The sequence below is a fragment of the Anomaloglossus baeobatrachus genome, chromosome 3, assembly GCF_048569485.1.
Source record: "Anomaloglossus baeobatrachus isolate aAnoBae1 chromosome 3, aAnoBae1.hap1, whole genome shotgun sequence".
NCBI lineage: Eukaryota > Metazoa > Chordata > Amphibia > Anura > Aromobatidae > Anomaloglossus > Anomaloglossus baeobatrachus.
The window spans coordinates 204,551,691-204,570,760 of NC_134355.1; the positions used below are offsets into that span (position 1 = coordinate 204,551,691).

At 40.8% G+C, this 19,070-nt stretch overlaps 1 protein-coding gene across 1 annotated transcript in view; it reads right to left on the bottom strand.

The window, feature by feature from the left end:
• Positions 1–4,712: 4,712 nt before the first annotated feature.
• The window catches only part of GALNT2 (polypeptide N-acetylgalactosaminyltransferase 2), a 188,410-nt gene continuing 174,052 nt past the window's right edge, over positions 4,713–19,070 (bottom strand). The window contains exons 14-16 of the mRNA XM_075339693.1: positions 16,496–16,622; positions 14,795–14,914; positions 4,713–7,952 (exon numbers count right to left, since the gene is read on the bottom strand). Of these exons, the coding sequence (XP_075195808.1) occupies positions 7,797–7,952; positions 14,795–14,914; positions 16,496–16,622 (403 nt within the window). The 3' untranslated portion in view covers positions 4,713–7,796. The remainder of the gene's footprint in view (positions 7,953–14,794; positions 14,915–16,495; positions 16,623–19,070) is intronic.

Consider the following 19,070-nt stretch of genomic DNA (forward strand, 5'->3'; position numbering starts at 1 on the left):
AATTTGGAACAGCAGTCAGATCCAAAGAGGGATCGTTTGAGTCCGTCCTTAACAATCACACTGGACATAAGCAGTTATATTCTTTTGGAGTAAATATGGACAGAGCTGATTCCTTCTATGCCTCTTGGAAACTGTTGTCTCAACCTTACCACTGCATTTTAATCCTTTATTCAGATGAGTCTTATCCTATTCTCTCATTGTTTTTCACTTTTGTTTTAAAGGGAACCTGTCATGTCCAGAAACACTTTACCTTCAGCTATAGTGGTAATCTGCAGTTGAATAAAAATTAAATAATGTCTGCCATGATTATTGGAAGCCAGGCTACAGGGAGAAAAAGTTAAATCCTCCCTACAGACGCTCACTTCCAGTCATCATGGAGGTGCAAGGAGATGTTACAGTCCCCACTCACTAGACAGCACACATACGCTGCAGTGAGGCTGTTACTCAATATGCTGGGAGGGATGATTGTAACTAATCACTGTAACTGCTCCCTGCACTGCCTCAATTACTGAAAGAAGGAGCAGCTAAAGGGAGGATAAGTTCATTTTCTCTCTGTAGCCACTATTTGCTTTCTGATTATCCCTAGATCTGCAGGTAAATGTTTCTCAAGGTGGCGGGCTCCCTTTAACTGTCAAATCCATTTATTATGTTCTATATTGGCCCAAAGCATGAGATCCAAAACTGATCATATTGTTCATTTGCCATAATGCATACTATAGGATACATGACTTAACTGTGAGGTCTGAAATTCCATGTTCGTAACTTTCAGTATCACAGTGGGAAGGTCCTGACTAGTTTGGTGCAAGAAGTTGCGTTTATACAATTACATTATTTCATTCTGCACTGTATTGTAATCCTCTACTTTTTTTGTAGCTCTTTAAAAAATGTAATAAAAATTAACATACAAATTGATCTTTTGGCTCACATACCAGTCTAATGTCCAGGAATTGTAATCTGATGTCCACTCTGAGTGGTTGGTTCTGATCAGTATTCTGCCATCACAATAGGTGTGGAGACTTTTTCTTCTTATGTGTAGCACCTAACACTGTACAATGAAAAAACAAGGTGGGGCAGGGTAGCTCAAGATATTGCAATTTTTTGCCAAAAACCTCAAATTTTAATAAAAAGCAGTTTGGAATTTTTAGTGCAGTGCACATTTTGTGCTGGCTTTCCTGTTTCCTATTTAACACTGTACAATGACTTGCCAAACCAAGTACTCCGCTCTCCATTATGCCACCAAGGTGACTGACAAATGAGAGTGGAGCGACTAAGACCCATGATCATTTCCTGTAATCAGTCTCTGCTGCTAGGAACAGATTATACTTGAATATATACAGTAGCTGTAGGCACCAGTTTAGATTTAAGAAATACACAATAGTCAACACTATGGAATGATTGATTTTCTGGCTGAAATTTTAATTTTGGGTAGACTAAGTACATTACAATCTTTTCAGCTATAGAAATGTCCATCAGATGAAGTTATTGAAATGACAGTGAGCATTTAAAGCCGTGGTCCCCAACCTGTGGCCTATGTGCCAATACTGTATGGCTTGCGACAGCCTGCCAGCTTGGTTCATTAGCACCAGATTCAGCAAAACAGCTCTGAAAAGGTCTTTAGATAGTGACTTGTGAGTAGTCCTACACCGAAGAGCACATCTGCATGTGTGTATACTGATGGGGAGAATACATATAACACCACAATTCCCCATCAGATACAATCGGATATATTCCAACCCTACAGATAGAGACAAAAGATCTTGGGGGCCTCACAAAGACCTTTTTGAATGCTATTAGCATCTTTTCAGTTAGCCATTAAAAAGGTATTAACCACTGGGGTATCTACTGGCTAACAAGGTACAAAGATATATTTCCTGAATTATGATTCCCCATGCAATTCAGTGTCCCAATCCAAAACTGGACACGCTTTCCTTTCCAAGAGCTCCTGTTAACTTGTGAGATCTTGCTGTTCAGGGAACAAAGATCATGTTCAGTATTGCGAAGTGCCGCTAAGCATGCCGGGAATTTTGGTCAGGCTGCCAGATGGCGCCTTTCATCAAAGTTGCCAATTTGCATATCAGATGCGATGACAATGCATGATGATATGCAAATAATATTAATTTGTTTCAATCATATTTACAAGTTTGCCAATTTTTCATTCCTGAAGTTAAAAAATAATGGTGTTTTTTGGTGATGGATGGTTTCTGAAAAAGTTGAAATGTCCCAAAAAGTCCAGTACAAACTGCTGCTTGTCACAAAAAAGAAAATCCTCTTACATCTACTGATTTGTGGGGGGAGATACGAGTCTTTAAAATAAAACAATAACATTTTTGTGTGGTCTTTTTATTGGGCAAAATTAGTACAAACTATATGTATTGTCCACCAATACATTTTACAAGTCCCTTATCCTGTAAGGTGAATACTGAAAAAATATGTTTATTCATTTTGTAATAAAAACTGCTTAAAATGTCACAAACACCTGAAAATTAACGCCTAGGTCTGTCAACCAATTAAAAAAAAAAAAAAAAAATCTGCATGCTCTTTGAAAAAATAATTTATTTTGGTGCTGCCATATTCTAAGTGTTATTGAGCAAAATAATAAAACTTAAGAAAATGAAAAGATACTGGTGTAATGAAGCCTGGCGTGAGGTCTAACCAAGAGCAGCATATGTGGTGTGCACTTACTTGAAATGCAGCTTCCAAGGTTCTCATGCAGGTTTTCTATTCCTATATGGAATCCAAGAGTGAAGAAGAGCATGTACCGGTCAATGGTATAAGCCTCACAGGCATAGCAATGGAAGCTACCTAGCGTTTCTGGTATGACATTGCCATTGGCTTGTGGCACACATCCATCGATAGTGAGGCAACAGCAGGCGGCACACTCAGAAAAGAGAGGTTGCTTAAGTAAAACAAGTTACTTCCACCATGTGAGGTGCTGGCATGGCCACACAGAAAAACTTCCGTGTGGCTTCCGTCTATCAGTGCCCCTTCAGTCTGTTGCCCACTTCTGCACCAGCCCCGCAGCTGTTCACGCTGCAGTGTGCAAGCAGCTGCGGGGATGATGAGCGCCAGCATAAGGAGATTAGCAAAGTTCATTACCTGCTGTGATGAAATCCGCTGTACTCCTGATGTCACCGCTCATCACTAAGTTCCACGCCCACAGCGATATCGCCTTAAGTCTCACAGGAGCTTGTGATGTCACCGCTCGTCACAGTGTCAGGTCGTCCGCGAGACTCGCAGTGAGATCGCTGCAGGCATGGAACTCCGTGACAAGTGCTGACATCACGAGTTCAGCGGTGTTCATCACCGCAGGTAATGTACCTAGCTAACCTCATGACGTCAGCGCTCGTCATGCCCTGCAGTGACCTGGCCTGACCTAAAAATGTTAGCTCAGGTTACTGCACTGCTCTGTCAACCAATGAGGAACATTCTGTTCTTCATTGGCTGGAACAGCGAGTATGGATCGTCGTGGGATCCCCTTATTGGATTAAACCGGACCCGGATTTGTTTTTTTTTTTCCAATAAATTGGTGAAAGAGGGAATGTATTGGGGAGTGGTTTTTTTTCAAATAAAAATTTGTTTGTTGTCTATTATTTTTTTTTTATTAATGACTGGTTAGTAATGTCGGGTATCTGATAGACGCCGTGACATCACTAACCCCAGGGCTTGATGCCATGGCTGGTATCCACCCCATATATTACCCAGTTTGCCACCGCACCAGGGCAATGGGATGAGTTAGTGCGAAGATACAGGATTGGCGCATCTAATGGATGCACCACTTCTGGGGCGGCTGCGGCCTGCTATTTTTAGGCTGGGGAGGGTCCAATACCCATGGACTTCCCTAGTCTGAGAATACCAGATCACAGCTGTCCACTTTACCTTGGCTGGTGATTTAATTTGGAGGGCCCCACGTTTTTTGTTTTAAATGTATTTAATTTAATATAACAGTGTGGGGTGTCCTCGGTCTTGGATTAACAACCAAGGTGAAGCTGCCAGCTGCGGCCTGCAGCCATCTGCTTTACAGTATTTTTTTTTAATTATTTATTGGCTAAGTACAAGGCTAAACACCCTTTAGTGCCACATGAATGGCACTAAGTGGTGCAAAGTTACAAAATTGCAGGGGAGTGGGACATTATATAGGTCTTTCATCTATTATCTATCCATCCCTCTATTATCTAGCTATCCCTCTAAATATCTATCCCTCTATCTTTATAGCTTTTGACTGTATGTAACCCTCCTTCCATTTTTTTTGCAGTCCGCAAACAAAATGGAAGGCACACGGATGACACACGGACCGTATACGGATGTCACACGGATGCATCAATGGGAAAAACAGGACTGTTATTTGCGGAACGCAAAAACAGGACGATCGTGTGAATGTAGCCTTAAGGGTAGAAGCATACAAGGTATGAGAATCTCAAATTTTGTTTACATTTGTCAAGTTTATGATATATTCAGAAATAAATGCAAATCATATTGACCTAAATTTATCAGTATCAAAGTACAATCTGTCAATAGAAAAAAAAAATATCGGAATCACTGGGAGATGTTGAGTTGCCACGTAAATTGAAACAGGAACATATGACATGTTTGTCTTGGATACCAAGGGGTTAATGATGCTCATTACCTTAGGGGTGGGCAATGACATTTTAATATTTAGAAAATCCCAAGAATAAAAGCTCAGCAGATTAGTCAAAAGAAGCGCAGACCATATGTTTGGTTATCTATAAAGTATTTATTTTCTTTAAGTTAAACAATTTTCAATGATGCTTTGAATTTATAAAATGAACACACACAGGCCCTGTACAACAGACACCGTTGTATCACTATAGCCAATTAAAAGAACAGTTACCAAACTATAGCTTTGTGTAAAAAACAAAAACATGTTATCACATTATTGTTATGTCCATGATAATGAGAATGCATTACAACAGACATTCGAAGTATCTGCTTGCGGCAGTGGGGCTCATTTGTGGTTTCAGCATTAGACGGGGACTAGAAACGCACAGGAAAATTACTTTGGCACATGATATCATGTAAACATACAGAGACATCAAAAGAAATCACCTCTCTACTAGTGTATATTAATGACTTACAATGGAGATGGAACATTCAAACCTTCTGATGGAGGTTCAGAAATTCAGGATTTAGGCAGATACCACAAAATACTGTGATGTGCCATCAGCCCGTAAACTGCCTACTACCTGCAGGCTCCTGAAGATTAGAGTTTATTCAAAAAGGTTAATGCCACCCACAGTCCCCTAAGGATCAGAGAACCGTATGTATTAAAAACAATATGCTGAAAATAGTAACCAAATATTAAACCTTAGAACACGTTACTGCATTATTATATCAGAACCAGAAAATGTAGTGTGAGTGAAGCAGACAACGTATTTTTACGTTTAAATGGTATTTTGGTGGCCATCTGACGAACCGGGATTTTATTTTCCTTCTAAACAAACACACCGCTAGAAAATATTACAAAATTATTGGTATGGGTATAAATGACTCATGTCAAGGTAAATCCAGTTGATAAAATGTGGCTAATGTCACACCACAAGACACTGTTCGGAGTATATAAATGAAGGATTTCCAGCCAATATGTGGATGAACTAGTGACTAGGGATGAGCGAATGTTCCAGAAAAATGCTGGAGTTCCTCACTGACTTTAATTATACTCTGTAAACGAGTACCGAGCATAAAAATGCTTGTTCGGCTTATCGAGCACCGAGAAGTTCGCTCATACCTACCAGAGACAGCAGGGCATACGCATTGAACATTGATGGAATCAATAGCTTGCCTGTTTCTGGCATTTGCTACAATTGGAAACAAGGACTCTGCATGTTGGGTTTTATAAATGATGATTCTTTAGAACTTCTGTAACGTAAATGCCACGTCTCTAGCAGCGGCTTCATGTGGCAGTAAATATATGCATGCTTGGTGCTTCTGGCCATGCATGTTTAAATGGAAGTTGGAAAAGCCAGCTTTTGAGATAATTAGCATTCACAGAAATAATATGTTTATGCACACCTTATCAGCGCTGGCAGGTAGACACAAGACTTGACAACCATGGGTTCCTTCACTAACAGTCTGTGAATGAACTTTGACTTTATACATGAGGTGTAACTAATGATGGGCTAACGTGCTCGGCCCTTCTTGTCACTCAAACATCGGGGTGCTCGGGTACTCACAGTAATTAGCAGAGTATCGCAGGTGCTCGGATACGTTGTGTATGAAACAGTGTAACACAAAGCACACTATTGCTTCTCTGAATGATGGGAGCCGGCGTCAAAGTGAGAGCCATTTGGAGTCTCTGAATGGCTCTCACGGGGGGGTGGGGGAGGGGGTTACAACAACATTTTCGGATGTATTGTGAAAAGATGCATGTGAGCAATCATTGACTTCCGTTATACTCGTTACTCAAGTTGAGCCCATCCGAGCAGCTAGACTTGAGTAACAAGCACCCGAGCATCGTAGTGATCACTCATTATTTTGAGTACCGAGTACTGTCCTGTTCACCCATCATTAGGTGTAACCTTAGGCGATGTAACCGATTTCTCCAGATTCCGAGATGCAGACTTGAAACTCAATTAGAAGCAAGGCTCAGTAAGCGTCAGTTGCCTTACTGTAATTCTACCCCTCCCTTCTTCCTCTTGATACATCAACTACAATCACATAAAGTGCTTAAAACAGGCACCATATAAGAAAGTGTGAAAAATAGTCTCATTTCGTTTTTATCTTTGTAGCTGGCTTGTATTAACCTCAAACTCTTACTTTGTGTTGACCTACTTAAAAAATATGACACAGGTAACAAACAATGCTTATGGCAAAAGTGAATACAAAAGAGCAAGATATGTACAGAAGAAAAATGGCTGCACTGATGACTGGCAATGCAGGCTACAGTACCCTGAATAAATTACTGACTCATTGTTATATATTACAGAAAATACCCTTCTAAATTTTCTGATTAGAAGAAGAGAGGGAGGGGGGAATAAGAAAAGGTCTCATTTAGCAAAGGGAATATTACCACAACAGACTGTTTTGTTCTTTACACAAGTTAAAAAGGATGTTATATGGTTAATGCAAATTAAAATAAGAAAAAACTTATGTCAGCAAAAGAGAATGCACATACATTCAAAGCTCAACTGAATAAAACTTCTCCTGGCAGGAACACGACACCATACCGTAGATCTTCTTCCAATAAAAGGAGTATGACTCTTATATAATGTAAGAAAAATGTCCAGATCGCCAACCCAAACCTCTCAACCATTGCATCGCTTTAGTCTTGTAATGGTTCTCATTTGTGTCTAGGTACTCCACTCATATCAAGGGATACACACATTAAGAGAATTAAACATTGCACTTACATGTTTACACATTTTGCAAGAAAATACAGAAATGAAGGAATACAAGCAAGAGAAACCAAACAACTTGTCTTCATGGAAAGTTCTCTTACACACACGGCTGATGTGATGTTCCATTATCTTTTCAAGTGTATACCTCCATTCCTGTACATTTGTAAGTAGAAAGTTTTGCAGTTCATCCTCTTTGAGGGCCTTTGCCTCTGTGCAACACTTAAATAATTTTCAAAAAAAATTTGTTGAAGGCCTTTGTTTCGTTTTCTCTCCGGCCCAACTATCTTTCATGACCCATTGTAATTCTAAAATCCAAGTCAAGATGGAATACTGAGGTATATAAATCCGCAGAATGTTTAACATATACATCTGCAATGCATTCATAAGTGATGTCCATGAAATGAAGGTCATTCCCCCCACCCTTTATCCCAATATTTAAGACTTCTACTGTTGTAAATTGAGTGAGAATTTCCACTGCTGCGATAATGAAGGGCTGCAAGCTTCAACTGTCAGGCCACCGGTTTTGGCATTCCGACTGTCTAAGCAAAAGTTGCTTCCAACGTGCCTTAATTTGGAGTTGTTTTCAATTTGCTCCCATTTCTAAAATAAGAAAAAAATGCAGTGATGTGTTAGAAAATATGACAGGTAGCAAGCTTCCAATAATCACTACACACAGTGTTTATGGTAGAAATGTTTTTTTTTTTTCTGTTTTTTTTTTTTTTAAAGGGGATGTCCAGGACTTGAACCTTTATTGCCCATCTTTAGGATAGCTTATCTATACTAGATTGGGCAGTGTGCGAGACCCAGTACTTCTGGGTCAATTGTTTTTGCCATTTGGGTTTTGCACTGCAAAGCTGAGTTTTTGCCCAAATTTCTGTCACAAAAAGGCTGCAGTTTGAACTGCATAGTGGGGTTTAGAAACCAAATTCCCATAGGCTAAGCTTGAAAAGCAGAACACATCCATTTTGGCATTAAACGCTGCAGCTGAAAAAGCAGCAAAAAAAAGCAGGTAAAAAGCAGGTAAAAAGCAGGTAAAAAGCAACGTGGACACATAGCCTAAAACCTGTTGCCTATTAGCGATATTTCTAAATGGGATACCTTCGACTATAATAAAACAGTGGGGTTCAGATGACAAAAGCTTGGAAGTAAATAAGCCCCAGAGTATAAGGCTTTCAGTGTGGGGGAGGGGGGGGAGGCAGGTTTCACAGGTCGGGATAAACGTTACCTGCCAAGATGATCTACTAGGGGTTAACGGTAGCAAACATGTAGAGTAATTTTTATTATTACTATATTATATATTTTTTTCCATTTAAAAGGTGTTGTCCCTTACAGAAAGAAAACTTTTCCCGACATGTACAGTTGACTCGTAGCTTGAAAAACAAAAAAAATAACAAAAAGCACAACAAACTCAGTTTACTTGGCTGCTAAGGCGACACCATGTTCACATCGCTGCAGGTAAATCCCGGTGCTCAGCAGTGGGCACAGCGGATGAGCGCAGTGAGAAGCTGCAGCGGTGTCGGCGTTGCGGAATAACTACAGCCAAGTGATTGAGATCAAAGCAGTAGCCCATATTCATCCGGACCTGAGGAGGTTGAGTAAATTAGCATTTTTTTTTTAAACTGCATATATCAGAAAATGCTTTCTAAAAAGGAGACAACCCCTTTAAATTTTGAAAAAAAAAACAAAACAAAAAAAACATAGGAATAAAAAAATTGGTTTGTGTCACCATTTTTTGAGTCCCATAATTAGTTTTTCCATCATTGGACTTGAATGAGGACTTGTTTTTATGTGGGAGTTTATATTTTATTTAGACTCTTTTGGAGTACATACAACTTTGATCATTGTATTGCATTTTTCTCGGACAAAGTAATTCTGGTGTGTCAATTTCTTTTCCTATTTACAGCCTTTAGCGTAAACGTTAATTTATTTTATATGTTGATAGTTTGGTCTTTTATGGACTTGGAGATACTAAATAAGCTTATTTTATTTATAACACAGGTATGCAAAATTTGGGTTTCTGAAAATGTTTTCAATTCCAATGACTTCACCTTTATTTGTTCTTATGCCATGATTTGAAAAAACATTTCTACTTTTAACCATCATCTATGGATTTTGCACAGAACAAGCGTGAAATTACGTACAAGCGAGATGAACAAGAAGAATCTTTAGTGTAGCCAAAAAAATGTACATAATATTATATATAAAAATTTACTAAACATTCATTCTGCAACTTTATTGAGCATTTAACTTTCCTCTTCAAAACTTCGATACCTTTTCTCTTGTAGGATGCCTGTGGATCTTCTATGCATCCAGAAATCGTTCCCCATCATGTTCATAAACAAGAAAACAAACTTAGGATCAGCTCACCCCATCTGGAAGATTGTCTTCAGCACGGATCCTGGTGAGTAACCGGGGGGTACACTGAGGCTAATGTGAAAAATTCCAGCCAACTGGAAAAAGGAGGTTGATCTGAAACATGTGTGTCTCTACACTTATGATGTGGCGTCGGAAAAATGTAACTTCACATTCATCAGACAATGCAAGGCTGTGAAACGTTACAGCATATTCTCCACGATGGACTTAAATTTTGGGTCTTTGTTATCTAGAAATTTCTTCATGACTTTTTTAAAAGAATCCCAACACCTTTTCTAACCAGCTTTCATTTTAGTTTTGAACACATTGTCCTTCATGAGTTTCCAAATATCCAGCCCCACAAAAATGCTTTCCTTCAGTCTTGAGTCGGACAGTCCCTGAAACCTGGTACAAAAGGCACTTAAAGTCTCTCCTTATTTCAGTAGAGCTTTCACAAACGACTTCATCAGTCCAAGCTTAATGTGGAGTGGTGGTGGCAGGATCAACTAAACTTTCTGTAACTACCGTGTTTTTTCCAAAAAAATAAGACCCCCCCTAAAATTAAGCCCTAGCCAGGATTTTCAACATTTTCGGAGCAAGGCTTAAATATAAGTCATAGTCGCGGTTCAATAATGAAGTGTCTATGCAGCTAAAAAAGTTAAAGAATACTTCAGGACACTTCATTATAGACAGCGTAAACCCCACAATCATTCTTACCAGATGTAGAGTGGGAGGCCCTGCAATGAATCGCATACCCACACCCATCAGATCCATCACCGGCACCCATCAGATCTCACACACAATCACCCATCAGATCACACACACAATCACCCATCAGATCACACACACAATCACCCATCAGATCACACACACAATCACCCATCAGATCACACACAAAATCACCCATCAGATCACACACACAATCACCCATCAGATCACACACACAATCACCCATCAGATCACACACACAATCACCCATCAGATCACACACACAATCACCCATCAGATCACACACACAATCACCCATCAGATCACACACAAAATCACCCATCAGATCACACACACAATCACCCATCAGAACACACACACAATCACCCATCAGAACACACACACAATCACCCATCAGAACACACACACACACACACACACACACAGATATCTTCTGGCCGGCAGAATACTGACACGTAGAACGGTGGAACGCAAGGATCTGTGGCTGCGGATGGAATACTTACAGGACCTGCAATGCATAACTTCCTCCCATCTTTCCCTGTGGCTGGAGGAATTCTGTACCACCGGATGTGGTGAGTAACTAGTGAGTGTGTGTGTGTGTGTGATCTGATGTATGTGAGTGTGTCGGCCAGAAGCAGGGGAGGACGGCGTGCAGCATACCTTCCAAGAGGGCCCGCCGGAGATCACAGGGGGACCTGGGAGCCACGCAGATGTCCGGGATCTGGTAAGTAGAAGTCTCCTAGGAAGAAGGGGGGTGGGGGGGGAGGGGAGGGGGTCTGTTTTTTTTTTTTTTTGGAAGGGGGTAGACTTAGCCCCAACCATGTTTCTCCAAGAATAAGACCTACAACCCCTGGCAAAAATCATGGAATCACCTGGCTCTGAGGATGTTCATTCAGTTGTTTACTTTTGTGCCATGTCTGTGATCTGCTTTTTTTAAACTAAAGTAAAGTCATTTCAAATGGCAACTTTCTGGCTTTAAGAAACACTAAAAAAAAAATAATCATGAAAAAAATAATGTGCTAGCCAGTAACTGTTACTTTTCGAGACCAAAAAGGGGGAAAAAATAATGGAATCACTCAATTATGAGGTAAATATGATGGAATCATGAAAAACAAAAGAACACTCCAATACATCACTAGTATTTTGTTGCACCACCTCTGGCTTTTATAACAGCTTGCAGTCTCTGAGGCATGAACCTAATGAGTGACAAACAGTACTCTTCATCAATCTGGCTCCAACTTTCTCTGATTGCTCTTGCCAGATCAGCTTTGCAGGTTGGAGCCTTGTCATGGACCATTTTCTTCAACTTCCACCAAAGATTTTCAATTGGATTGAGATCTGCACTATTTGCAGGCCATGTCATTGAGCTTATGTATCTTCTTTCAAGGAATGTTTTCACAGTTTTGGCTCTATGGCAGGATGTATTATCATCTTGATAAATTATTGCATCATCCCCAAATATCCTTTCAATTGATGGGATAAGAAGAGTGTCCAAAATATCAATGTAAACTTGAGCATTTATTGAAGATGTAATGACAGCCATCTCCCCAGTGCCTTTACCTGACATGCAGCCCCATATCATCAATGACTGTGGAGATTTACATGTTCTGTTCAGGCAGTCATCTTTTTATCTTTTTTATTGTTTAGCTTTTCTGTATATAAATCACATTTCCTTTAGGCGGTTTCTTACAGTTCGGTCACAGACATTGACTCCAGTTTCCTCTTATTCGTTCCTCATTTGTCTTGACGCTTTGATATCTTCCTTGGTCTACCAGTCTGGTTGCCTTTAACAATCTTCCCATGTTGTATGTAATGGGTCCAGAATTTAGACACAGCTGACTGTGAACAACCAACATCTTTTGCAACATTGCATGATGATTTACCCTCTTAAGAGTTTGATAATCTTCTTCTTTGTTTCAATTGACATCTCTCATGTTGGAGCTATGATTCATGTCAGTCCACTTGGTGCAACAGCTCTCCAAGGTGTGATCACTCCTTTTTAGATGCAGACTAACAAGCAGTTCTTATTTGAAGCAGGTGTTAGTTTTGGGAATGAAAATTTACAGGGTGATTCCATAATTTTTTCCTCATAATTGAGTGATTCCATTTTTCCCCCCTGTTTGGTCTTAAAAAGTAACCGTTACTGGCTAGCACATTGTTTTTATGATTTTTTTAGTGTTTCTTAAAGTCAGAAAGTTACCATTTGAAATGACTTTAGTTTTGTGCCATCTCTGTGATCTGCTTTTTTTAAAGGGAAGCTGTCACCAGAATGTTCGCTATTGAACCTTTATAGAATGCAGGCCAGGAGCTGCAGAAGGGAATTCTTTTAGTTTATCTTGCTACTGGCCCCCCTTTTCAGACCTAAGTAACAACTTTATAAAATATTACCTTTTGCTATGGTAATGAGGTTTGCTGGCCCCGTGGGCGGGCTGTATTTCGTCTGTTATCCCCCCTCCTGCCGCTGCTCGCCGTCCCCCAGTGTTCATTTACATAGATGAGGCCACCGCCCTCATGTTCCGCAGTGCTCCGGGAGTCTTGCGCATGCGCAGTGGCACTATCACGGGACTGAGCACTGTTTTCAAATCGCAAGCGCCAGTGATGTTATTGTGCAGGCACGAGATTATGGGTGGCGCAGTGAATGTCATCACCAGCACCATCCAAGTACCCGCCCATAATCTCACGCCTGCACAACAACATCACCGGCGCTCGCGTTTTAAAAACAGTGCTCAGTCCCGCGATAGTGCCACTGCGCATGCGCGAGACTTCCGGAGCACTGCGGAACATGAGGGCAGTGGCCTCATCTATGTAAATGAACACTGGGATATGGCGAACAGCGGTAGGAGGGGATTCTTTTAGTTTAATAGCGAAAATTCTGCTGACAGGTTCCCTTTAAACAAAAGTAATCAACTGAATGAACATTCTCAGAGCCAGGTGATTCCATAATTTTTGCCAGGTGTTGTACTCCAAAAATAAGCTCTAGCGCTTTTTGGGGGCAAAAAAGTATAAGACAGTCTTATTTTTGGAAAAACACAGTATGTTCTTGAGTCTAGGTTGCAACGATGTGACTAAATGTAGAACTGGTGGAGGAAGGTTGAACTAGATGGACCTAGGTCTTTTTTCAACCTAAGTAACTATGTAACTATGATGTTCTTGCAGGCCAACTTGGCACCAGTGAGGAGTCCTATTCTGGCTGTTCCATTCACAACAAAAGCATGGGTACTTCGTGTATCCACCTTGCTGCCCAAGGAGCAAAGGGAAAGCTTTCAGATCACCACATACTGACCAATGCTTGATCCTCGTAGATAACTTTCTTGAGAATAAATCATAAATTCTTGTAGCTTTTCTTCAATTGCACAGGATGCCCCACAGGCACTGAGCATACTTGCTCCCCATGTGCAGTAGCAGCTTTCAGACTTTTTTTGGAACAATCAATAACGAGAGTCTCTACTTGCTCACATTATACTCAATGTAAAAAATGTTTCATCAGCCAAGGAACATCACAGCAATACACTAGAGCTCAGTCTTGAGAAAAGTATGGAAGGAATTTATTTTCTCTGCTTTTTTACCATGAAAAACAGGTACCAGGAGCTAGCAGTTTATTTTCCTGTAGTCTAGAGCCCAAACATTCTGCAGAATATTCAGGAAGGTCCAAGTCCCTGACTAAATCATTTAATTCGACCTGTGAAAAAAAAGCTGTGGCTCGTTGAGCCAATGGAGTCAGTGTTCGTGAAAAAATTGTACATGATGGCATTTTTTCTACATTTTAAACTGAGTTCAGTGATCGAAAATATATAAAAAGTCATGTCTTAAATAATTTTACCATTGCAGACCTGTGTTATTAAATGAAAAGAAAGGGATAATTTGAATATAATATATTTATTTCTTACTCACGAGTCCCTAGAGGATTTAAATCAGAGATTGTTTGATCGCTTCCTCTATATACACTGCAATAATATTGTATTGCAATATACAGTTAAATTGACGTGGGCTTCACAGGGGGGAGTAAAGCTGCAGCCTTAGGGGGCCTTCCGCTGCCATGTTAACCAATCAGCACTACATTTAAATAATTAAACAGCACCGATCTGGTCGCTCCTGTATCACAGCCGGCATCTCCCAGGTATGGTACAAGCTCATTTCCCGAGCCCACTCCACACAGCAGCACCACATGTGTGATGTACTAATATGTCACATTGCATAGAAGGTTAAAAGTCAAACACCTCATTATGTAGTGTAACATCATCTACTTAAAATACCACGAAAAAGAAAAAAAAAAAAAATATTGTCTCACTTGCATTTTGAAATATTCAAGGGACATTAACGTTTTCAGAGGTACAACCATAACACAAAATCATTGCTCTTACTTGTCTAGTGTCATTTTCTCTGCAGCCCTGCAGCTTTAATAGTGAACCTGGTGCTCGATCCACAACAGTAAGACAAAGATCCATATGCTTGACGGATTTGTCCTTCGTTAAAGCCCATTCCTAAAGATAGAGGAGAAATTAAACAACAATGGAAGAAAAAAAACCTATTTTACATAATAGTTTTCTACTTATTTTAACATATTTTCCCCGGAAGAAGGTGTGTACCGAAACGTGCATGTAGGGACTGTGCCGGTGCCCTCACCAACACAAGGTATTCACTGCTGTTTATTTTGTGTCCATTTCTAATTTATAATTTTTTGTTGGGATCCTCCTTACTCCGCTCTGACAGTGACGGCAGGTTTTGTACTGCTCTAACTCTTAGACCATTTTGGTTTTCATTTTCTACATTGTCACTATCAGAGGTCCTTTTGGATTGATGAGAATCCCTACACCAATTATTATCTTATGTTGCAGTTCTCGTTTTTTGGTCTGTTGGCGCCACCTGCTGACCACTGTTTATAACATCTGTATTTGTTATTTTTAACAGTTTTCTAATAAACAATTGTATTTTTTAAATGACTTTGCTGTTGCTGTACAGAAATTTTTTCTCCTTGAATCTTGATTTCTGTATTAGCCATTATCCATGACTTTGGGCACACATTTACATTCCTTTGATTTGAAATGTGCTTTTTGTTTGCTCTCTGCTTACCTCATTTCTAATAATGCACAGCTTGCTAAAAATGTCACTTTGCGAAAACCCTGGTCCCAGTGACAATAAAGTTTCATTTTGTTTATACTGTAAAAAGTACCTTGGCAGGGCAGAATAAAAAATGCTCTAAATGGGCATTTTAACAAGTTTTACAAATTTTCATTTATCCAGGTTCAAGGCTACACATCAGGACATGGAGTAGGAGCAGCTACCGATGTTGTGGTGCTTTTCATCTAAGATCCCTACCACCAATCTTAAACTCCCCTCCGACACTTACACCCTTTGTTGGTACAGCGCGAGTTGGTCTCCAGCAGTTTGTGCCAGATCGCTTTAGTGTTTCATGGTGCGAGACAGGCGTCAGGCTCTCAGACTTTTATTGAGAGCTTGTGACGTAACTTCTGACTTGAATATCTCCGGCACCATGTGAATTATCATGGTCCGGTCCGGTGGCTGTCATCAATGCATTGTGTGGGCCACCTTTTTCCTAATCATTGTCCTCCAGGTTTGATTGATGCGGAAGACAGGTTCTGCATTATTCACATAGCGCAACGCAAACTCAAGCCTGTGCTTGCATTGCAGGCCCGAACAGGCGCACCTTGCTTTGTCTACTGGGGGGAGAGCCTAGGACATCAATGCGCATGCTCAAACAGATGTCGGAAGCTTTCACCCTCGATTTTTTTTTTTTTTTCCCGTGCCACGGGAATTCACAGCAAACAAACGACTCTTGGCACATGACCATCCATATAAGAATGTCCAATGACCTACCATAAGAAATATTTTCTTCTAAAGTATTTGCCATCATGACAGATTTCTCTATTAAACTCATATAGGGTTTAATGATTTATGCATATTAATATTCATATACATAATTTCACACCATATTTAATGGGTACACTGACTAATACATTATAAGTCATTATTATTACATTCAAGGTAAATTGTAGAATTTACCCAACTGAAAACCACAACTGTGGGATCATCTTTCCACCTACCTGGTTGCCTCCAGCATTATGGCATTCATAAACGCCAACAACTCCATCTGCAAAATGACCAAGTGTATCCAAGCAGTTTGACCCCTGCTGTAAAGCTCCAAATGCAATATCTTGATGATCAGGAACTCTGGAAAATACAAAAACACACTTTATGAAGGGATTTATGATTATCAGCATCTGTACAAACAAAGAAGAATCTACTGAATTGTACATGCAGGTACATATCCATTTCAGGCAGTGGCCATATTCATCATTTGCGATTTATTCAAGTGACTAATCTTTGTCTTGTGGTTTTCATTGACATTTTTTGGGCCACATTTTCCATATTGGCGCACGTGGTTTATTGAAGGGACTGCTCGGCCAACCATTTAAATACACTGTCTCAGCTGCTTGTTTTCCCTCAATCTCCACCTCTCTCTCTTGATTGACAGCTCTGGCTTCACAGATCCAGATAAGGGTAGAAGTAGAGGCAAAACCAGCAGGTGAAAAGATGTATTTAAATGATTAGCCCACCATGATGCACCGAGCGCCTGTACTTGGCCAGAGCAGTCAAATTTTGCTGACTGAATCCCTTTAATTTGACGCAATTTTTTTTTTTTTTAGTCTATAATCAGTTTTTATGTCTTTCTGCCAGAAGTTGAAAATCAGTTAAAAAAAAAGAAAAAAAAAAAAATTCACATAAAAGTGCGACAGATTGAAAACTCCTCCAGAAACGTACTCGAGGGACTGAATTATTAGTTAAAAATAAAAACGACAGTTAACCCCTTAACAACCGCGGGCAGTAATATTACGTCCCTGCAGTCATAATGTTAATCCCCACCTGCTGCTGCGGGCTGCAGATGGGGATCCGCGCATGTCAGCTGATTTGTACAGCTGACATGTGTGCCACGCAGGTACAAGTGGAATCACTATCCCCCCGTACCGGTTAACCCCTTAAATGGCGTTGTCAAGATGTGCCAGCGCCATTTTAATGGCGATCGCGGTGATCTCATACTCACAGACAGCCATCGGAAGTCAGGTGACGTGATCACGTGGATCCGATGGTTGTCATGGTAGCTAACACAGGGTCATGTGTAGCTCACATGACTCAGGTCCTTTAACCAGGAATCGAGTACTGCAAGTTTCAAGTGATGAGCGTTTCTCCCGGTCTGAGCGGAGCTGCTCTCATTGGGAGAAATGAATGAGCAATCAGACAGCTGATCCTAATAGCCCCCTAGGGGGACTAGTAAAATAAAGAAAAAGTTTAAAAAAAAAGTTTTGAAAAATTAAAAAAATCCTAAAAAGTTCAAATCCCCCCCCCCCATTCACCCCATTAAAAATTAAAGCGTTAAAAAAATAAAAAAATATACACACACTTGGTATCGCCAGGCTCAGAAATAAGAATTATTCTTACCGATAATTCGGTTTCTAGGACCTTCCACGACAGCATAGGAGGTTGTCTCTCCACGCCCTAATTGGGACAGGAAGTTCAAGAGGTTTAAAAGGACCCTCCCACCTCCCACAGCCAGTGTCTTACAAAGAATCCATAGCATATGAGAAGTACTACACATTCAGGAATACATGAATACATAGGGGAGGGAATTACCTGCTGTCGTGGAAGGTCCTAGAAACCGAATTATCGGTAAGAATAATTCTTATTTCTCTAGTCCCTTCCACGACAGCATAGGAGGAATACCAAAGAATTGATACCTAGGGGGGGACCACAGCCTGCAGGACTTTCCTGCCAAAGGCCAAATCCCTGTTGGAATCCAGATCCAGACGATAATGCTTCGTGAAAGTATGGAGCGAAGACCACGTAGCCGCCTTGCAGATCTGCTCAGGGGAGGCCCCTGCCCGTTCGGCCCAGGAGGCAGAGGTAGCCCTGGTGGAGTGCGCCGTGAATCCAGTAGGCGGAGAGAGATGCTGAGCGAGGTAGGCATCTCTAATTGCTCGCACAATCCAGTTGGCGACTGTACTCTTAGCCACCTTCTTGCCCTTATTGCGGCCAAAGGGCTGGATGAACAGGTTAGAATCAAGGCGCCAAGAAGCAGTAACTTCTAGGTAGTGCAACACTATCCGACGGACATCCAAAGAATGAAACACTTCCTCACCCGGAGTCCGAGGATTTTGACAGAAGGAAGGCAGGACGATGGACTGCGAACGGTGAAAATCCGAAACCACCTTGGGAAGGAAGGAAGGGTCCAGCTGAAAAACAATGCTGTCATCTCTGATGGTCAGGTAAGGTTCCCTAACAGACAAAGCCTGAAGTTCGCCGACTCTGCGAGCAGATGTAATAGCCACAAGAAAAGCAGTCTTGTGAGAAAGGGAACGAATGTTACAAGAGCACAGAGGTTCAAACGGAGACTGAGATAGTCCTGTAAGGACCACATTGAGATCCCAGCGAGGCGTCAGGACCCTCTGACGTGGACAGAGTCTACTAGCGGACACAAAGAACCGACGGATCCAACGATGATCTGCCAGAGCCGTGTCAAAGACTGCACTGAGTGCTGACACCTGAACTTTCAGGGTGCTAGGCCTAAGACCTAAGTCTAAACCACTTTGGAGAAAGTCCAGAATCTGTGCAATATTAGGCCGA